Here is an 18,542-nt window from a genome sequence, read left to right as displayed (position 1 = left end):
CTCCTGCTACCCATCCCTCCTCCTCATGCTACCCATCCCCTCCTCCTTATGCTACCCATCCCTCCTCCTCATGCTATCCATCCCTCCCATCCCTCCTCCTCATGCTACCCATCCCTCCTCCTCTGCTACCCATCCCTCCCATCCCTCCTCCTCATGCTACCCATCCCTCCTCCTCATGCTACCCATCCCTCCCATCCCTCCTCCTCATGCTACCCATCCCTCCTCCTCATACTACCCATCCCTCCCATCCCTCCTCCTCATGCTACCCATCCCTCCTCCTCATGCTACCCATCCCTCCTCCTCCTGCTACCCATCCCTCCTCCTCCTGCTACCCATCCTCCTCCTCCTGCTACCCATCCCTCCTCCTCCTGCTACCCATCCCTCCTCCTGCTAACCCATCCTCCTCCTGCTACCCATCCCTCCTGCTACCATGCTACCCATCCCTCCCTCATGCTACCCATCCCTCCTCATTCTACCCATCCCTCCTCATGCTACCCATCCCTCCTCATGCTACCCATCCCTCCTCATGCTACCCATCCTCCTCATGCTACCATCCCTCCTCATGCTACCCCATCCTCCCATTCCCTCCTCATGCTACCCTCCCTCTCATGCTACCCATCCCTCGCATCCCTCCTCATTCTACCCATCCCTCCTCATGCTACCCATCCCTCCCATCCCTCCCATTCTACCCATCCCTCCTCATGCTACCCATCCCTCCTCATGCTACCCATCCCTCCCATCCCTCCTCATTCTACCATCCCTCCTCATGCTACCCATCCCTCCCATCCCTCTCATGCTACCCATCCCTCCTCCTCATTCTTACCCATCCCTCCTCCTCATGCTACCCATCCCTCCTCCTCTGCTACCACTCCGCTCCTCCTCATGCTACCCATCCCTCCTCTCATGCTACCCATCCCTCCTCCTCATGCTACCCATCCCTCCTCCTCATGCTACCCATCCCTCCTCCTCATGCTACCCATCCCCCCTCCTCATGCTACCCATCCCCCCTCCTCATGCTACCCATCCCTCCTCCTCATGCTACCCATCCCTCCTCCTCATGCTACCCATCCCTCCTCCTCATGCTACCCATCCCTCCTCCTCATGCTACCCATCCTCCTCCTCATGCTACCCATCCTCCCCTCCTCATGCTACCCATCCCTCCCCTCCTCATGCTACCCATCCCTCCCCTCCTCATGCTACCCATCCCTCCCCTCCTCATGCTACCCATCCTCCCCTCCTCATGCTACCCATCCCTCCTCCTCATGCTACCCATCCCTCCTCCTCATGCTACCCATCCCTCCTCCTCATGCTACCCATCCCTCCCATCCCTCCTCCTCATGCTACCCATCCCTCCCATCCCTCCTCCTCATGCTAACCATCCCTCCCATCCCTCCTCCCTCATGCTACCCATCCCTCCTCCTCATGCTACCCATCCCTCCCTCCTCATGCTATCCATCCCTCCCATCCCTCCTCCTCATGCTACCCATCCCTCCCATCCCTCCTCCTCATGCTACCCATCCCTCCTCCTCATGCTACCCATCCCTCCCATCCCTCCTCCTCATGCTACCCATCCCTCCTCCTCATACTACCCATCCCTCCCATCCCTCCTCCTCATGCTTCCCATCCCTCCTCCTCATGCTACCCATCCCTCCTCCTCATGCTACCCATCCCTCCTCCTCATGCTACCCATCCCTCCTCCTGCTACCCATCCCTCCTCATGCTACCCATCCCTCCTCATCTACCCATCCCTCCTCATGCTACCCATCCCTCCTCATGCTACCCATCCCTCCTCATGCTACCCATCCCTCCTCATGCTACCCATCCCTCCTCATGCTACCCATCCCTCCCATCCCTCCTCATGCTACCCATCCCTCCTCTGCTACCCATCCCTCCCATCCCCTCTCTAAATTCTACCCATCCCTCCTCATGCTAACCCATTCCCTCCCATCCCTCCTCATTCTACCCATCCCTCCTCATGCTACCCATCCCTCCTCATGCTACCCATCCCTCCCATCCCTCCTCATTCTACCATCCCTCCTCATGCTACCCATCCCTCCCATCCCTCCTCATGCTACCTCATGCTAAACCCTCCCTCCTCCTCATTCTACCCATCCCTCCTCCTCATGCTACCCATTCCCTCCTCCTCATGCTACCCATCCCTCCTCCTCATGCTACCCATCCCTCCTCCTCATGCTACCCATCCCCCCTCCTCATGCTACCCATCCTCCTCCTCATGCTACCATCCCCTCCTCCTGCTGCTACCCATCCCTCCCTCCTCATGCTACCCATCCTTCCTCCTCATGCTACCCATCCCTCCTCCTCATGCTAACCCATCCCTCCTCCTCATGCTACCCATCCCTCCTCCTCATGCTACCCATCCCTCCTCCTCATGCTACCCATCCCTCCTCCTCATGCTACCCATCCCTCCTCCTCATGCTACCATCCCTCCCATCCCTCCTCCTCATGCTACCCATCCCTCCCATCCCTCCTCTCATGCTAACCATCCCTCCCATCCCTCCTCCTCATGCTACCCATCCCTCCTCCTCATGCTACCCATCCCTCCCATCCCTCCTCCTCATGCTACCCATCCCTCCTCCTCATGCTACCCATCCCTCCTCCTCATGCTACCCATCCCTCCCATCCCTCCTCCTCATGCTACCCATCCCTCCTCCTCAAGCTACCCATCCCTCCCATCCCTCCTCCTCATGCTACCCATCCCTCCTCCTCATGCTACCCATCCCTCCTCCTCATGCTACCCATCCCTCCCATCCCTCCTCATGCTACCCATCCCTCCATCCCTCCTCATGCTACCCATCCCTTTCCAATTCTACCCATCCCTCCAATCCCTCCTCATTCTACCCATCCCTCCCATCCCTCCTCATTCTACCCATCCCTCCTCATTCTACCCATCCCTCCCATCCCTCCTCATTCTACCCATCCCTCCTTATGCTACCCATCCCTCCTCATTCTACCCATCTCTCCTCCTCATTCTACCCCATCCCTCCTCATTCTACCCATCCCTCCTCATTCTACCCATCCCTCCCATCCCTCCTCATGCTACCCATCCCTCCCATCCCTCCTCATGCTACCCATCCCTCCCATCCCTCCTCATGCTACCCATCCCTCTCATTCTACCCATCCCTCCTTCATTCTACCCATCCCTCCCATCCCTCCTCATGCTACCCATCCCTCCTCATGCTACCCATCCCTCCTCATGCTACCCATCCCTCCTCATGCTACCCATCCCTCCCATCCCTCCTCATGCTACCCATCCCTCCTCATGCTACCCATCCCTCCCATCCCTCCTCATTCTACCCATCCCTCCTCATGCTACCCATCCCTCCTCATGCTACCCATCTCTCCTCATTCTACCCATCCCTCCTCCTCATTCCACCCATCCCTCCTCCTCATTCCACCCATCCTCCTCATGCTACCCATCCCTCCTCATGCTACCCATCCCTCCCATCCCTCCTCATGTACCCATCCTCCTCCTCATGCTACCCATCCCTCCTCCTCATGCTACCCATCCCTCCTCCTCATGCTACCCATCCCTCCTCCTGCCTGCTACCCATCCCTCCTCCCTCCTGCTACCCATCCCTCCTCCTCCTGCTACCCATCCCTCCTCCTCCTGCTACCCATCCCTCCTCCTGCTACCCATCCCTCCTCTGCTACCCTCCCTCCTCCTGCTACCATCCCTCCTCATGCTACCCATCCCTCCTCATGCTACCCATCCCCTCCTCATGCTACCATCCCTCTCATGCACCCATCCCTCCTCATGCGACCCATCCCTCCTCATGCTACCATCCCTCCTCATGCTACCATCCCTCCTCATGCTACCATCCCTCCCATCCCTCCTCATGCGTACCCATCCCTCCTCATGCTACCCATCCCTCCATCCTCCTCATTATTACCCATCCCTCTCATGCTACCCATCCCTCCCATCCCTCCTCATTCTACCCATCCCTCCTCATGCTACCCATCCCTCCTCATGCTACCCATCCCTCCCATCCCTCCTCATTCTACCATCCCTCCTCATGCTACCCATCCCTCCCATCCCTCCTCATGCTACCCATCCCTCCTCCTCATTCTACCCATCCCTCCTCCTCATGCTACCCATCCCTCCTCCTCATGCTACCCATCCCTCCTCCTCATGCTACCCATCCCTCCTCCTCATGCTACCCATCCCTCCTCCTCATGCTACCCATCCCTCTCCTCATGCTACCCATCCCTCCTCCTCATGCTACCCATCCCTCCTCCTCATGCTACCCATCCCATCCCTCCTCATGCTACCCATCCCTCCCCTCCTCATGCTACCCATCCCTCCTCCTCATGCTACCCATCCCTCCTCCTCATGCTACCCATCCCTCCTCCTCATGCTACCCATCCTCCTCCTCATGCTACCCATCCCTCCTCCTCATCTACCCATCCCTCCCATCCCTCCTCTCATGCTACCCATCCCTCCCATCCCTCCTCCTCATGCTAACCATCCCTCCCATCCCTCCTCCTCATGCTACCCATCCCCCCTCATTATGCTACCCATCCCTCCTCCTTCATGCTATCCATCCCTCCCATCCCTCCTCCTCATGCTACCCATCCCTCCCATCCCTCCTCCTCATGCTACCCATCCCTCCTCCTCATGCTACCCATCCCCTCCCATCCCTCCTCCTCATGCTACCCATCCCTCCTCCTCATACTACCCATCCCTCCCATCCCTCCTCCTCATGCTACCCATCCCTCCTCCTCATGCTACCCATCCCTCCTCTCCATGCTACCCATCCCTCCTCCTCATGCTACCCATCCCTCCTCCTGCTACCCATCCCTCCTCATGCTACCCATCCCTCCTCATGCTACCCATCCCTCCTCATGCTACCCATCCCTCCTCATGCTACCCATCCCTCCTCATGCTACCATCCCTCCACCCTCCTCATGCTACCCATCCCTCCTCATGCTACCCATCCCTCCCATCCCTCCTCATTCTACCCATCCCTCCTCAGCTACCCATCCCTCCCATCCCTCCTCATTCTACCCATCCCTCCTCATGCTACCCATCCCTCCCATCCTCCCATTCTACCCATCCCTCTCATGCTACCCATCCCTCCTCATGCTACCCTCCTCCCATTCCCTCTACCATCCCTCCTCATGCTACCCATCCCTCCCATCCCTCCTCATGCTACCCATCCCTCCTCCTCATTCTACCCATCCCTCCTCCTCATGCTACCCATCCCTCCTCCTCATGCTACCCATCCCTCCTCCTCATGCTACCCATCCCTCCTCCTCATGCTACCCATCCCTCCTCCTCATGCTACCCATCCCTCTCCTCATGCTCCATCCTCCTCCTCATGCTACCCATCCCTCCTCCTCATGCTACCCATCCCTCCTCCTCATGCTACCCATCCCTCCTCCTCATGCTACCCATTCCCCCTCCTCATGCTACCCATCCCTCCTCCTCATGCTACCCATCCCTCCTCCTCATGCTACCCATCCCTCCTCCTCATGCTACCCATCCCTCCTCCTCATGCTACCCATCCCTCCTCCTCATGCTACCCATCCCTCCTCCTCATGCTACCCTCCCTCCTCCTCATGCTACCCATCCCTCCTCCTCATGCTACCCATCCCTCCTCCTCATGCTACCCATCCCTCCTCCTCATGCTACCCATCCCTCCTCCTCATGCTACCCATCCCTCCCATCCCTCCTCCTCATGCTACCCATCCCTCCCATCCCTCCTCCTCATGCTACCCATCCCTCCCATCCCTCCTCCTCATGCTAACCATCCCTCCCATCCCTCCTCCTCATGCTACCCATCCCTCCTCCTCATGCTACCCATCCCTCCCATCCCTCCTCCTCATGCTACCCATCCCTCCTCCTCATGCTACCCATCCCTCCTCCTCATGCTACCCATCCCTCCCATCCCTCCTCCTCATGCTACCCATCCCTCCTCCTCATGCTACCCATCCCTCCCATCCCTCCTCCTCATGCTACCCATCCCTCCTCCTCATGCTACCCATCCCTCCTCCTCATGCTACCCATCCCTCCCATCCCTCCTCATGCTACCCATCCCTCCCATCCCTCCTCATGCTACCCATCCCTCCCAATTCTACCCATCCCTCCAATCCCTCCTCATTCTACCCATCCCTCCCATCCCTCCTCATTCTACCCATCCCTCCTCATTCTACCCATCCCTCCCATCCCTCCTCATTCTACCCATCCCTCCTTATGCTACCCATCCCTCCTCATTCTACCCATCTCTCCTCCTCATTCTACCCATCCCTCCTCATTCTACCCATCCCTCCTCATTCTACCCATCCCTCCCATCCCTCCTCATGCTACCCATCCCTCCCATCCCTCCTCATGCTACCCATCCCTCCCATCCCTCCTCATGCTACCCATCCCTCCTCATTCTACCCATCCCTCCTCATTCTACCCATCCCTCCCATCCCTCCTCATGCTACCCATCCCTCCTCATGCTACCCATCCCTCCTCATGCTACCCATCCCTCCTCATGCTACCCATCCCTCCCATCCCTCCTCATGCTACCCATCCCTCCTCATGCTACCCATCCCTCCCATCCCTCCTCATTCTACCCATCCCTCCTCATGCTACCCATCCCTCCTCATGCTACCCATCTCTCCTCATTCTACCCATCCCTCCTCCTCATTCCACCCATCCCTCCTCATGCTACCCATCCCTCCTCATGCTACCCATCCCTCCTCCTCATGCTACCCATCCCTCCTCCTCATTCTACCCATCCCTCCTCCTCATGCTACCCATCCCTCCTCCCCATGCTACCCATCCCTCCTCCCCATGCTACCCATCCCTCCTCCCCATGCTACCCATCCCTCCTCCCCATGCTACCCATCCCTCCTCATGCTACCCATCCCTCCTCATGCTACCCATCTCTCCTCCTCCTCATTCTACCCATCTCTCCTCCTCCTCATTCTACCCATCTCTCCTCCTCCTCATTCTACCCATCTCTCCTCCTCCTCATTCTACCCATCTCTCCTCCTCCTCATTCTACCCATCTCTCCTCCTCCTCATTCTACCCATCTCTCCTCCTCCTCATTCTACCCATCTCTCCTCCTCCTCATTCTACCCATCTCTCCTCCTCCTCATTCTACCCATCTCTCCTCCTCCTCATTCTACCCATCTCTCCTCCTCCTCATTCTACCCATCTCTCCTCCTCCTCATTCTACCCATCTCTCCTCCTCCTCATTCTACCCATCTCTCCTCCTCCTCATTCTACCCATCTCTCCTCCTCCTCATTCTACCCATCTCTCCTCCTCCTCATTCTACCCATCTCTCCTCCTCCTCATTCTACCCATCTCTCCTCCTCCTCATTCTACCCATCTCTCCTCCTCCTCATTCTACCCATCTCTCCTCCTCCTCATTCTACCCATCTCTCCTCCTCCTCATTCTACCCATCTCTCCTCCTCCTCATTCTACCCATCTCTCCTCCTCCTCATTCTACCCATCTCTCCTCCTCCTCATTCTACCCATCTCTCCTCCTCATTCTACCCATTCCTCCTCATTCTACAGAGTGAAATGAACAAAGACAGTAAGTGATCGCTCTGAGTGAAATACCTACAGAACTAGCATTTACATAATCAATGGCTTGTTTTACTAGCGCCTCTAGAAGCACCATGTACATTGCCACGTGTATATACACCGGGCAATTTAAAAGCTTGGCCTTGTCTCCATGGTTTCCATGTTTCAATTGAATACGGCTTTACTATCCTACCCATCAATAAAAGCCTTGCTGGCACGTATGAAGGTCGAAAGCAGAACACAAGTTATGGTTCTGTATAGATGACTCGTTAAGGTGACACACCATATAATATCCTGCATGTCAGCACCATCTCCTGACACATGATCAGGTGAACACACACAAGATAGAGCCACTCACCTGCCAGACTCCGATCACAGCGTTAGCGATGAGGATAAGCAGGATGACGATAGGTTCCACGAAGGCTGTGATGGTCTCCTCCCCCTCCTCAAACAGAGCTAGCACCTGGAGGGGGAGGGGGGGGGCACATAGAGTTAATATAACAGATTCTAGTAAAAGTGTTTTCTTCTCCACAGTGAGTATTGAGCAGTGAAGAGGATCGGAGCAGATCAGCGACTCAAGCCCCGGTCGATAGCTCATCATTCACGACCGTTTGGGTCCCGCAAATCTACCCTTCACTCCACTCCGCTCTGTGTAGAGAATATTGAAGGAGAGCAACTCGTTCTGATCTGTCCTTTCCTTTCATTCAGCCTAGCTAGCCAGTTGGCACTGTTTTCCATTAGCGCCGTCTGTCGGCTAATCGGCCGGTTACAGACTAATTTTCAGCCAACTACTTCTTCCACTTCATCTTTAAAAAAATACAGTGGGGCAAAAAAGTATTTAGTCAGCCACCAATTGTGCAAGTTCTCCCACTTAAAAAGATGAGAGAGGCCTGTAATTTTCATCATAGGTACACTTCAACTATGACAGACAAAATTAATTTTAAAAATCCAGAAAATCACATTGTAGGATTTTTTATTAATTAATTTGCAAATTATGGTGGAAAATAAGTATTTGGTCACCTACAAACAAGCAAGATTTCTGGCTCTCACAGACCTGTAACTTCTTCTTTAAGAGGCTCCTCTGTCCTCCACTCGTTACCTGTATTAATGGCACCCGTTTGAACTTGTTATCAGTATAAAAGACACCTGTCCACAACCTCAAACAGTCACACTCCAAACTCCACTATGGCCAAGACCAAAGAGCTGTCAAAGGACACCAGAAACAAAATTGTACACCTGCACCAGGCTGGGAAGACTGCAATAGGTAATCAGCTTGATTTGAAGAAATCAACTGTGGGAGCAATTATTAGGAAATTGAAGACATACAAGACCACTGATAATCTCCCTCGATCTGGGGCTCCACGCAAGATCTCACCCCGTGGGGTCAAAATGATCACAAGAACGGTGAGCAAAAATCCCAGAACCACATGGGGGGACCTAGTGAATGACCTGCAGAGAGCTGGGACAAAAGTAACAAAGCCTACCATCAGTAACACACTACGCCGCCAGGGACTCAAATCCTGCAGTGCCAGACGTGTCCCTCTGCTTAAGCCAGTACATGTCCAGGCCCATCTGAAGTTTGCTAGAGAGCATTTGGATGATCCAGAAGAAGATTGGGAGAATGTCATATGGTCAGATGAAACCAAAATATAACTTTTTGGTAAAAACTCAACTCGTTGTGTTTTTGGTTGGACAAAGAATGCTGAGTTCGATCCAAATAACACCATACCTACTAAGCATGGGGGTGTAAACATCATGCTTTGGGCTGTTTTTCTGCAAAGGGACCAGGACGACTGATCCGTGTAAAGGAAAGAATGAATGGGGCCATGTATCGTGAGATTTTGAGTGAAAACCTCCTTCCATTAGCAAGGTTATTGAAGATGAAACGTGGCTGGGTCTTTCAGCATGACAATGATCCCAAACACACCACCCGGGCAACGAAGGAGTGGCTTCGTAAGAAGCATTTCAAGGTCCTGGACCAGTCTAGCCAGCCTAGCCAGTCTCCAGATATCAACCCCATAGAAAATCTTTGGAGGGAGTTGAAAGTCCGTGTTGCCCAGCAACAGCTCCAAAACATCACTGCTTGACCACTGTCATTGCCAACAAAGGGTATAGAACAAAGTATTGAGAGAAACTTTTGTTATTGACCAAATACTTATTTTCCACCATAATTTGCAAATAAATTCATAAAAAATCCTACAATGTGATTTTTTGGATTTCTTTTCTCATTTGTTCTGTCATAGTTGAAGTGTACCTATGATGAAAATTACAGGCGCCTCTCGTCTTTTTAAGTGGGAGAACTTAGACAATTGGTGACTGACTAAATACTTTTTTGCCCCACTGTATGTATGTATGTATGTATATATATATATATATATTTTTTTTAAACATGACTACTTTTCATGTAAAAGTATAAATTCGCAAGTCCATCGAGCGCTCTCCCAGAATGAATGATATGCATCTTCTAGCAATCTATTGATAGGATAGGCGCCCGTCAGTCACAAAGCCAGCGATGACAGGGAACCTCTTTGTTATGGCCATCTGTCGGCACAATTTGGTTGATACAACATGTGTGCGCTGCGGTTGGTTGCAGTCAAATTTCACAGTAGGCTATTTACTGTGCTTTAATTGACAACTGAACAGCAAGTTTATAAAATGTGTTTGAAGTGACTGAATAAAGTCAAATCAATCATAAGTCATGCAATGTTGTTATATGACCATGGAACCGCATCGGGACAAATAAACCAAAGGATTTTCTAATTATTCCTTCCCTAGGATGTTGGGGCTTGCCAGACGGTGAGTAACTCACCTCGTCAGTCAATGTAACCGAATCGCATCAGTGAGAGCCCTTCATTTGGCTCACTAATTTGCATAGACTACTGGTAGACCTTTGGCTTTTTTGCCAATTATCTACCAATAAATTCTGAAAATATTTGATAAGAATCATTACTGCAGGAACAGGTAGTGGAGAGCCTCATTCTGGTCAAAGTTTGATCATTTGGGCCCTCACCAAATCCAGACACTAAAAATGGATGTCACGCTCTGGCCATAGAGGTTTTTATTCTCTATTTTGGTTAGGCCAGGGTGTGACTAGGGTGGGCATTCTATGTTCATTTTCTATGTTTTATATTTCTTTGTTGTTTGCCCGGGTGTGGTTCTCAATCAGAGGCAGCTGTCTATCGTTGTCTCTGATTGAGAACCATACTTAGGTAGCCTTTTCCCACTGGGTTTTTGTGGGTAGTTGCTTTCTGTTTTTGTGTCTGCACCAGACAGAACTGTTTCGGTTGTTCTCTTTGTTATTCAGTGTTCAGTTCGAATAAAAAAGATGAACACGTACCACGCTGCACCTTGGTCCTCACCTTCTTCCCCCAACAGCCGTTACAATGGAATTCAACAATATTAAAACATTTATTTATAAATATATAACATTTATTTATAAATATATAACATTTATTTATAAATATATAACATTTATTTATAAATATATAACATTTATTTAAAAATATATAACATTTATTTAAAAATATATAACATGTATTTAAAAATATATAACATTTATTTATAAATATATAACATTTATTTATAAATATAACATTTATTTATAAATATATAACATTTATTTATAAATATATAACATTTATTTATGAATATATAACATTTATTTATAAATATATAACATTTATTTATAAATATATAACATTTATTTACCTAAATGTATTGAACATTTATTAATTTGATTTAATTAATTTAATCATAAGACATGAACAGAACGCATCAGTAGGTAGATTTCCATCCAATTGGCGACAGATTTTAATGCACATTTTCCCACCAAACTGACTTGTTACAGCTAGAAATCAGTGTGATGAAGTAGTGCACACAAAATGGACTTTTTCCGTTTAAGTTTTCAAGAACTGAATAAAAATCTAAAAAGGTCAATGCGTTTTCATCACATTATCAACTCTACTAATAGTTTTGTCACAAAAAAACGTTGAATATCAATGTGCCTCCTCTGGTCTTGACACCTGAGCTCTAGCCAACAGCTCACAGATTCAATGCAGGTAGGCTGTGAGGGTAGGCTAGTCTACATGAGATTATTCATGAATAAGAGCGAGAATACTTTTATTTCTCAAAACGGCAGTCAAGCATCGATCATCATGTCACCAGAACATGACCCTGGATATTTATTGGAAAGGGGTGTTAAGTCCATCACTGTGCACATTCACCACCCTGTGAAGTTCATAACTTATTTCATCTGTAGCCTAATAAACTGCATGCTTTCCCAAGTCGTAGTGGGAGGACCACACCACATATTATCGTGTGACTCCAAGTTTACTTAGATACGATGTTTATTATAATCAATATTTGCATAACGGCGTTTTCACCACCATTTTTTACATAATTAATTTTGCCGACACAAAAAAAAAAACATGCCCGAATTAAATTATCTGTCAACATTTAGAAAATTCTACCAAAACGTCCTGTTTCCATCACAGCTGTGGTGAATGTTTGTTTTTTTGATACCAGTATGACTTTTTAACGTAGTTAGTTATTTCGTATTTCCTGCAACTTTCTGAAGAAGCAATGTGAATGCCTGTCTCTGTGTGTGTGTGTGCAGTGCGTCTACCACTTTCAGCAGAAATCCATCTAGCATGTTGGAGGTGATGAAACGAGGTCAGAATGCCCGTCTGTGTGTGTGTGCAGTGCGTCTACCACTTTCAGCAGAAATCGATCTAGCATGTTGGAGGTGATGAAACGAGGTTTCATTTTCGACGGAGGAAAGCGAAACCGAGGGAAGAGTAAACCAGGGCGGGACCAAAGTTGGGAAAGCTGAACCTGTGTACTCTGCAACGTTGCGTTGCTATTGAAAATAGTCCTGATCACATAGGCCTAGGGGTGGGCAACTCCAGCCCTCGAGGGCCTGATTGTTGTCACAATTTCTCCATCCCTAAAAAACACAGCTGATTAATGAAATTGCATTCTAAACCAAAGATGTGTTAGCTGGGGAAAAACTGTGACACCAATCAGGCCCTCGAGGACTGGAATTGCCCAACCTTAGGCCCCGCCATATCCAAAACAGTACACTCAATTCATACATGCTCAGTAATTTTAGTTGCAAAGTAATATCTTTCTGCACAATACCACAAAAACAACAATTTCAGAGGTAAACTTGATAAAATATTCCATAATTTTGCTGTATATTTCAGATGAAGTGAAGGCGTTACAATGTACCGGAGGCCACCAAAATCGAGCTCCTTCGGCAAGACATTCTAACCCATGGGTGCTTCCGGCACCTGGCTAGCTACTCTGTACTTGTGACTGACACACACTTCCGTGGTATTTCTGACAATTAGCGAGTGTTCTTAGTTTTAGCAGACGGGAATTAGAGCAGGGATTTCTAACAGGCCGATCGCGAGCTACCAGTAGCACCTATGAGTAGCTACCAGATCACCTATGAGTAGCGAACAGATCACCTATGAGTAGCGAACAGACCACCTATGAGTAGCGAACAGACCACCTATGAGTAGCGACCAGACCACCTATGAGTAGCGACCAGACCACCTATGAGTAGCGACCAGACCACCAATGAGTAGCGACCAGACCACCAATGAGTAGCGACCAGACCACCAATGAGTAGCTACCAGACCACCAATGAGTAGCTACCAGACCACCTATGAGTAGCTCGCCAAACAATTCTGAAAGTACATGGAATTTTCACCTGTTCCACTGCAAACCGTCATAAAATAAATCTCACAGGTATCAGATGCCGCAAGTTCCCAGCTATTATCTAGTCAACCTGATTTGCATACTTTTACTATAGCTTGTTGAGCTCCAGACACTTTTTTTTAACTATGAAGATGGCAATACCACAGAGCAGGAACAATGTATAGTGAGGAGGGGGCCTCATTCTGGTCCACGCTCATTTTTTTCCCAGTGTATTACATTTGATCTTCATTAAAAAAAAGGCAGGTCATGTAATCATTTGATCAGGTAAAAATGTATACATTTCACGATCTGACATAATGGTTTGCAATGTTTTAGGATTTAAAATGAGAGGCGTATAATATCGTCATGGTTTTAAGTCAATTTCTAAGGCATTCCTGAACGAAGAGCAATTTGGGAGCCAAATGAACGTCTCTTTTAGGTGAACGTCGCCAAATGGTCTGGCTCACATAAAAAATAATGCTAGACAAAATTGATTTTGTAGGGTCCCTCCCCCCTCAGAGTTTTTATGAAACATTATTTTACCAGGCATATTGACAGAATACAAAGTGTACAAGAGAAAGTAGAGCACGAAGGACCTGGGGAAGAGTTGCAGAGAAGAGAATGTGCCTTTTTGAAAGCTAGAAAAAGAGTAGCTCACGACATTTCTTTAAAAAAAGTTGTTCTCATGCTAGAAAAGGTTGGAGACCCTTGAGAGGAGACAGGAGTTACGCTTCACTTCCAGACAGATGGCTTATTGGGACTGAATGGCCACAGTTTCAACATCACCTTAAAACCAACGCACAGCTTTAACAAATGGAAGAAAAAACGAAAAAACAAAAATAAAAAACGTATTAAAATAATGTTTACGAAGACATGGCACGACAACAAGCAAAGCATCAGGGCCCAATTCAATGGCCACTTGACTTTCACTCCGTTCCTACACAAACCAAAACCTTGACCTATACTCCCTCTCTCACATAATGCTGTGGAGAATGAAATAAAGGAAGCCAACCTTTCCTCCTTCCTCAGAATAAAATGGAGGAAGTGTTTATTTCATAATTAGGAAGTGTATTCATTGTTTCAGGTGATCGATGTTGCCAGTTGTCATCGGTTGGTGTCATGGGTCAGCCTGACTTGGTATGGCCCGATCTATAACCCCTATTCTCATAGATGGATGGGAGTGATCAAGTTGGTCTCAACTACACAACAAATCTTAGTAAAAAGATGATTGAATTAAATAGTTTAAAAAAAAAGTTGCCTACAATATGATAAATGACAGTAAGCATTGTGTCCAGTAACAGTTATTGAGGCTGTAGCGGTAGACCTGAGCATTCCTTCTCCTCTACGACATTCATCCAATGATTATATCGGAGACCGCTTGAAAAACAACAGCTTTGTCCTGTGTTCCTCTCTTGTTGCCTGGTTACAAGGCTCTATGCTCATGTCATGCAGAGTCAGAGCAGCTCAATGTCTTCATTTATATATTATTCAAATTGGCACACAAATTAGTAATTCCCCCATTGAGGTTTGGCCTTTATAGGTTAGGATTGCCTTTCTTTCAGATACTTCTGAAAGGTCACTTTCACCACCTCTTCCAGCATCAGTAGGATGAGCACATGTTGCTGTAATTCATTAAAGCAGGAACGTTGGTCACTAAAACTGAATTGTTTTAATAAAAATAAGTGTTTATTTAACTAACTAAATCCATTTGATGTCACTTTTTTATTTTACCTTTGTTTAACAAGGCAAGTCAATTAAGAACAAATTATTATTTACAATGACTTCCTACACAGGCCAAACCCGGACAACGCTGGGCCAATTGTGCGCCGCCCTATGGGACTCACAATCGTGTCTGTAGTGACGCCTCAAGCACTGAGATGCAGTGTCTTAGACCACTGCGCCACTCGGGAGCACCAGTGCACAGTAGCACCGACTGACCCATAAGGAATACATCAGCATCAAGTCTCAAAGGATGTGGGGGAGGTTAAACCAGCCTAGGTAGCTCAGTCTGCTTGGTGTATAGTAAAGGATGTGGGGGAGGTTAAACCAGCCTAGGTAGCTCAGTCTGCTTGGTGTATAGTAAAGGATGTGGGGGAGGTTAAACCAGCCTAGGTAGCTCAGTCTGCTTGGTGTATAGTAAAGGATGTGGGGGAGGTTAAACCAGCCTAGGTAGCTCAGTCTGCTTGGTGTATAGTAAAGGATGTGGGGGAGGTTAAACCAGCCTAGGTAGCTCAGTCTGCTTGGTGTATAGTAAAGGATGTGGGGGAGGTTAAACCAGCCTAGGTAGCTCAGTCTGCTTGGTGTATAGTAAAGGATGTGGGGGAGGTTAAACCAGCCTAGGTAGCTCAGTCTGCTTGGTGTATAGTAAAGGATGTGGGGGAGGTTAAACCAGCCTAGGTAGCTCAGTCTGCTTGGTGTATAGTAAAGGATGTGGGAGAGATTAAACCAGCCTAGGTAGCTCAGTCTGCTTGGTGTATAGTAAAGGATGTGGGGGAGGTTAAACCAGCCTAGGTAGCTCAGTCTGCTTGGTGTATAGTAAAGGATGTGGGGGAGGTTAAACCAGCCTAGGTAGCTCAGTCTGCTTGGTGTATAGTAAAGGATGTGGGGGAGGTTAAACCAGCCTAGGTAGCTCAGTCTGCTTGGTGTATAGTAAAGGATGTGGGGGAGGTTAAACCAGCCTAGGTAGCTCAGTCTGCTTGGTGTATAGTAAAGGATGTGGGGGAGGTTAAACCAGCCTAGGTAGCTCAGTCTGCTTGGTGTATAGTAAGGATGTGGGGGAGGTTAAACCAGCCTAGGTAGCTCAGTCTGCTTGGTGTATAGTAAAGGATGTGGGGGAGGTTAAACCAGCCTAGGTATCTCAGTCTGCTTGGTGTATAGTAAAGGATGTGGGGGAGGTTAAACCAGCCTAGGTAGCTCAGTCTGCTTGGTGTATAGTAAAGGATGTGGGGGAGGTTAAACCAGCCTAGGTAGCTCAGTCTGCTTGGTGTATAGTAAAGGATGTGGGGGAGGTTAAACCAGCCTAGGTAGCTCAGTCTGCTTGGTGTATAGTAAAGGATGTGGGGGAGGTTAAACCAGCCTAGGTAGCTCAGTCTGCTTGGTGTATAGTAAAGGATGTGGGGGAGGTTAAACCAGCCTAGGTAGCTCAGTCTGCTTGGTGTATAGTAAAGGATGTGGGGGAGGTTAAACCAGCCTAGGTAGCTCAGTCTGCTTGGTGTATAGTAAAGGATGTGGGGGAGGTTAAACCAGCCTAGGTAGCTCAGTCTGCTTGGTGTATAGTAAAGGATGTGGGGGAGGTTAAACCAGCCTAGGTAGCTCAGTCTGCTTGGTGTATAGTAAAGGATGTGGGAGCTGTAAATCAGTGGAACAGAACAGGGTCTTGTTACAGTGCTAACACAAGTATGGGCAGCCTAATTTACATTAGGAAAAACAAACAGCCTCCCACTTAGAAACACCAGGATCGACACAAAGGCAATTAGTGTAGATATATTTGTATCGTATACATTTTAATACTTATTTTCCACTGCCCAGAATAGCCCTGTAATAGATGGAAATACAATCGTTATCCAGACAGGGTTCCCCTGGCCGTGCCACATACTCCACCCTACCACCTGGCCCAAAAACAGGGTCACTATTTAAGGAATTGTATGCGTCAGAATATTGGAAATACTGAAGTAAAGAGAAATGCTTTGAGTGGAAAATCTAGGGAGTCAAGGGTCTGAACCTTCCATCATCGGCAGGCCAGTATTATTGGAAATACGGAGGTGGTATGCAACGCAATGCCTGCAGACAGAGTATTACAGACACATTCTGTTCACTGTCAAGGCAGGGTATTACAGACACATTCTGTCCACTGTCAGGGCAGAGTATTACAGACACATTCTGTCCACTGTCAGGGCAGGGTATTACAGACACATTCTGTCCACTGTCAGGGCAGGGTATTACAGACACATTCTGTCCACTGTCAAGGCAGGGTATTACAGACACATTCTGTCCACTGTCAGGGCAGAGTATTACAGACACATTCTGTCCACTGTCAGGGCAGGGTATTACAGACACATGATGTCCACTGTCAGGGCAGAGTACTACAGACACATGATGTCCACTGTCAGGGCAGAGTATTACAGACACATGATGTCCACTGTCAGGGCAGAGTATTACAGACACATGATGTCCACTGTCAGGGCAGAGTATTACAGACACATGATGTCCACTGTCAGGGCAGGATATTACAGACACATTCTGTCCACTGTCCGGGCAGAGTATTACAGACACATTCTGTCCACTGTCCGGGCAGAGTATTACAGACACATTTTGTCCACTGTCAGGGCAGGGTATTACAGACACATTCTGTCCACTGTCAGGGCAGAGTATTACAGACACATTCTGTCCACTGTCAGGGCAGGGTATTACAGACACATTCTGTCCACTGTCAGGGCAGGGTATTACAGACACATTTTGTCCACTGTCAGGGCAGAGTACTACAGACACATGATGTCCACTGTCAGGGCAGAGTATTACAGACACATGATGTCCACTGTCAGGGCAGAGTCTTACAGACACATTCTGTCCACTGTCAGGGCAGAGTATTACAGACACATGATGTCCACTGTCAGGGCAGAGAAGCCTGGTTGTCACTAGTGGGCTAAGCTGCAAATATAGATGTAAAACTTTCAAGCCACTGTAGAAAGAGACCAAAACATAGGACTCATATGAATGAGTGGAGAGAAGTGAACAAAGGAGAATGTGATGAGCAGCAGGGTATTGGGTTCAATAGTTACTAAGGAGAATGTGATGAGCAGCAGGGTATTGGGTTCAATAGTTACTAAGGAGAATGTGATGAACAGCAGGGTATTGGGTTCAATAGTTACTTACTAAGGAGAATGTGATGAGCAGCAGGGTATTGGGTTCAATAGTTACTTACTAAGGAGAATGTGATGAACAGCAGCGTATTGGGTTCAATAGTTACTTACTAAGGAGAATGTGATGAGCAGCAGGGTATTGGGTTCAATAGTTACCAAGGAGAATGTGATGAGCAGCAGGGTATTGGGTTCAATAGTTACTTACTATAGAGAATGTGATGAGCAGCAGGGTATTGGGTTCAATAGTTACTTACTATAGAGAATGTGATGAGCAGCAGGGTATTGGGTTCAATAGTTACTTACTATAGAGAATGTGATGAGCAGCAGGGTATTGGGTTCAATAGTTACCAAGGAGAATGTGATGAGCAGCAGGGTATTGGGTTCAATAGTTACTTACTAAGGAGAATGTGATGAGCAGCAGGGTATTGGGTTTAATA

At 48.5% G+C, this 18,542-nt stretch overlaps 1 protein-coding gene across 3 annotated transcripts in view; it reads right to left on the bottom strand.

The window, feature by feature from the left end:
• LOC109873357 (sarcoplasmic/endoplasmic reticulum calcium ATPase 1) overlaps positions 1-18,542 on the bottom strand; it is a 105,105-nt gene that overhangs the window by 69,995 nt on the left and 16,568 nt on the right. For all 3 annotated transcript variants that reach the window (XM_031807727.1, XM_031807728.1, XM_031807729.1), the window contains exon 4: positions 7,902-8,006. In XM_031807727.1, coding sequence (XP_031663587.1) covers positions 7,902-8,006 — 105 coding nt within the window. The remainder of the gene's footprint in view (positions 1-7,901; positions 8,007-18,542) is intronic.

This window comes from Oncorhynchus kisutch, linkage group LG28 (genome assembly GCF_002021735.2).
Source record: "Oncorhynchus kisutch isolate 150728-3 linkage group LG28, Okis_V2, whole genome shotgun sequence".
Taxonomy (NCBI): Eukaryota; Metazoa; Chordata; class Actinopteri; order Salmoniformes; family Salmonidae; genus Oncorhynchus; species Oncorhynchus kisutch.
Note: the sequence above shows the minus strand (reverse complement) of the source record. Positions and strands in the feature narration are given on the sequence as shown.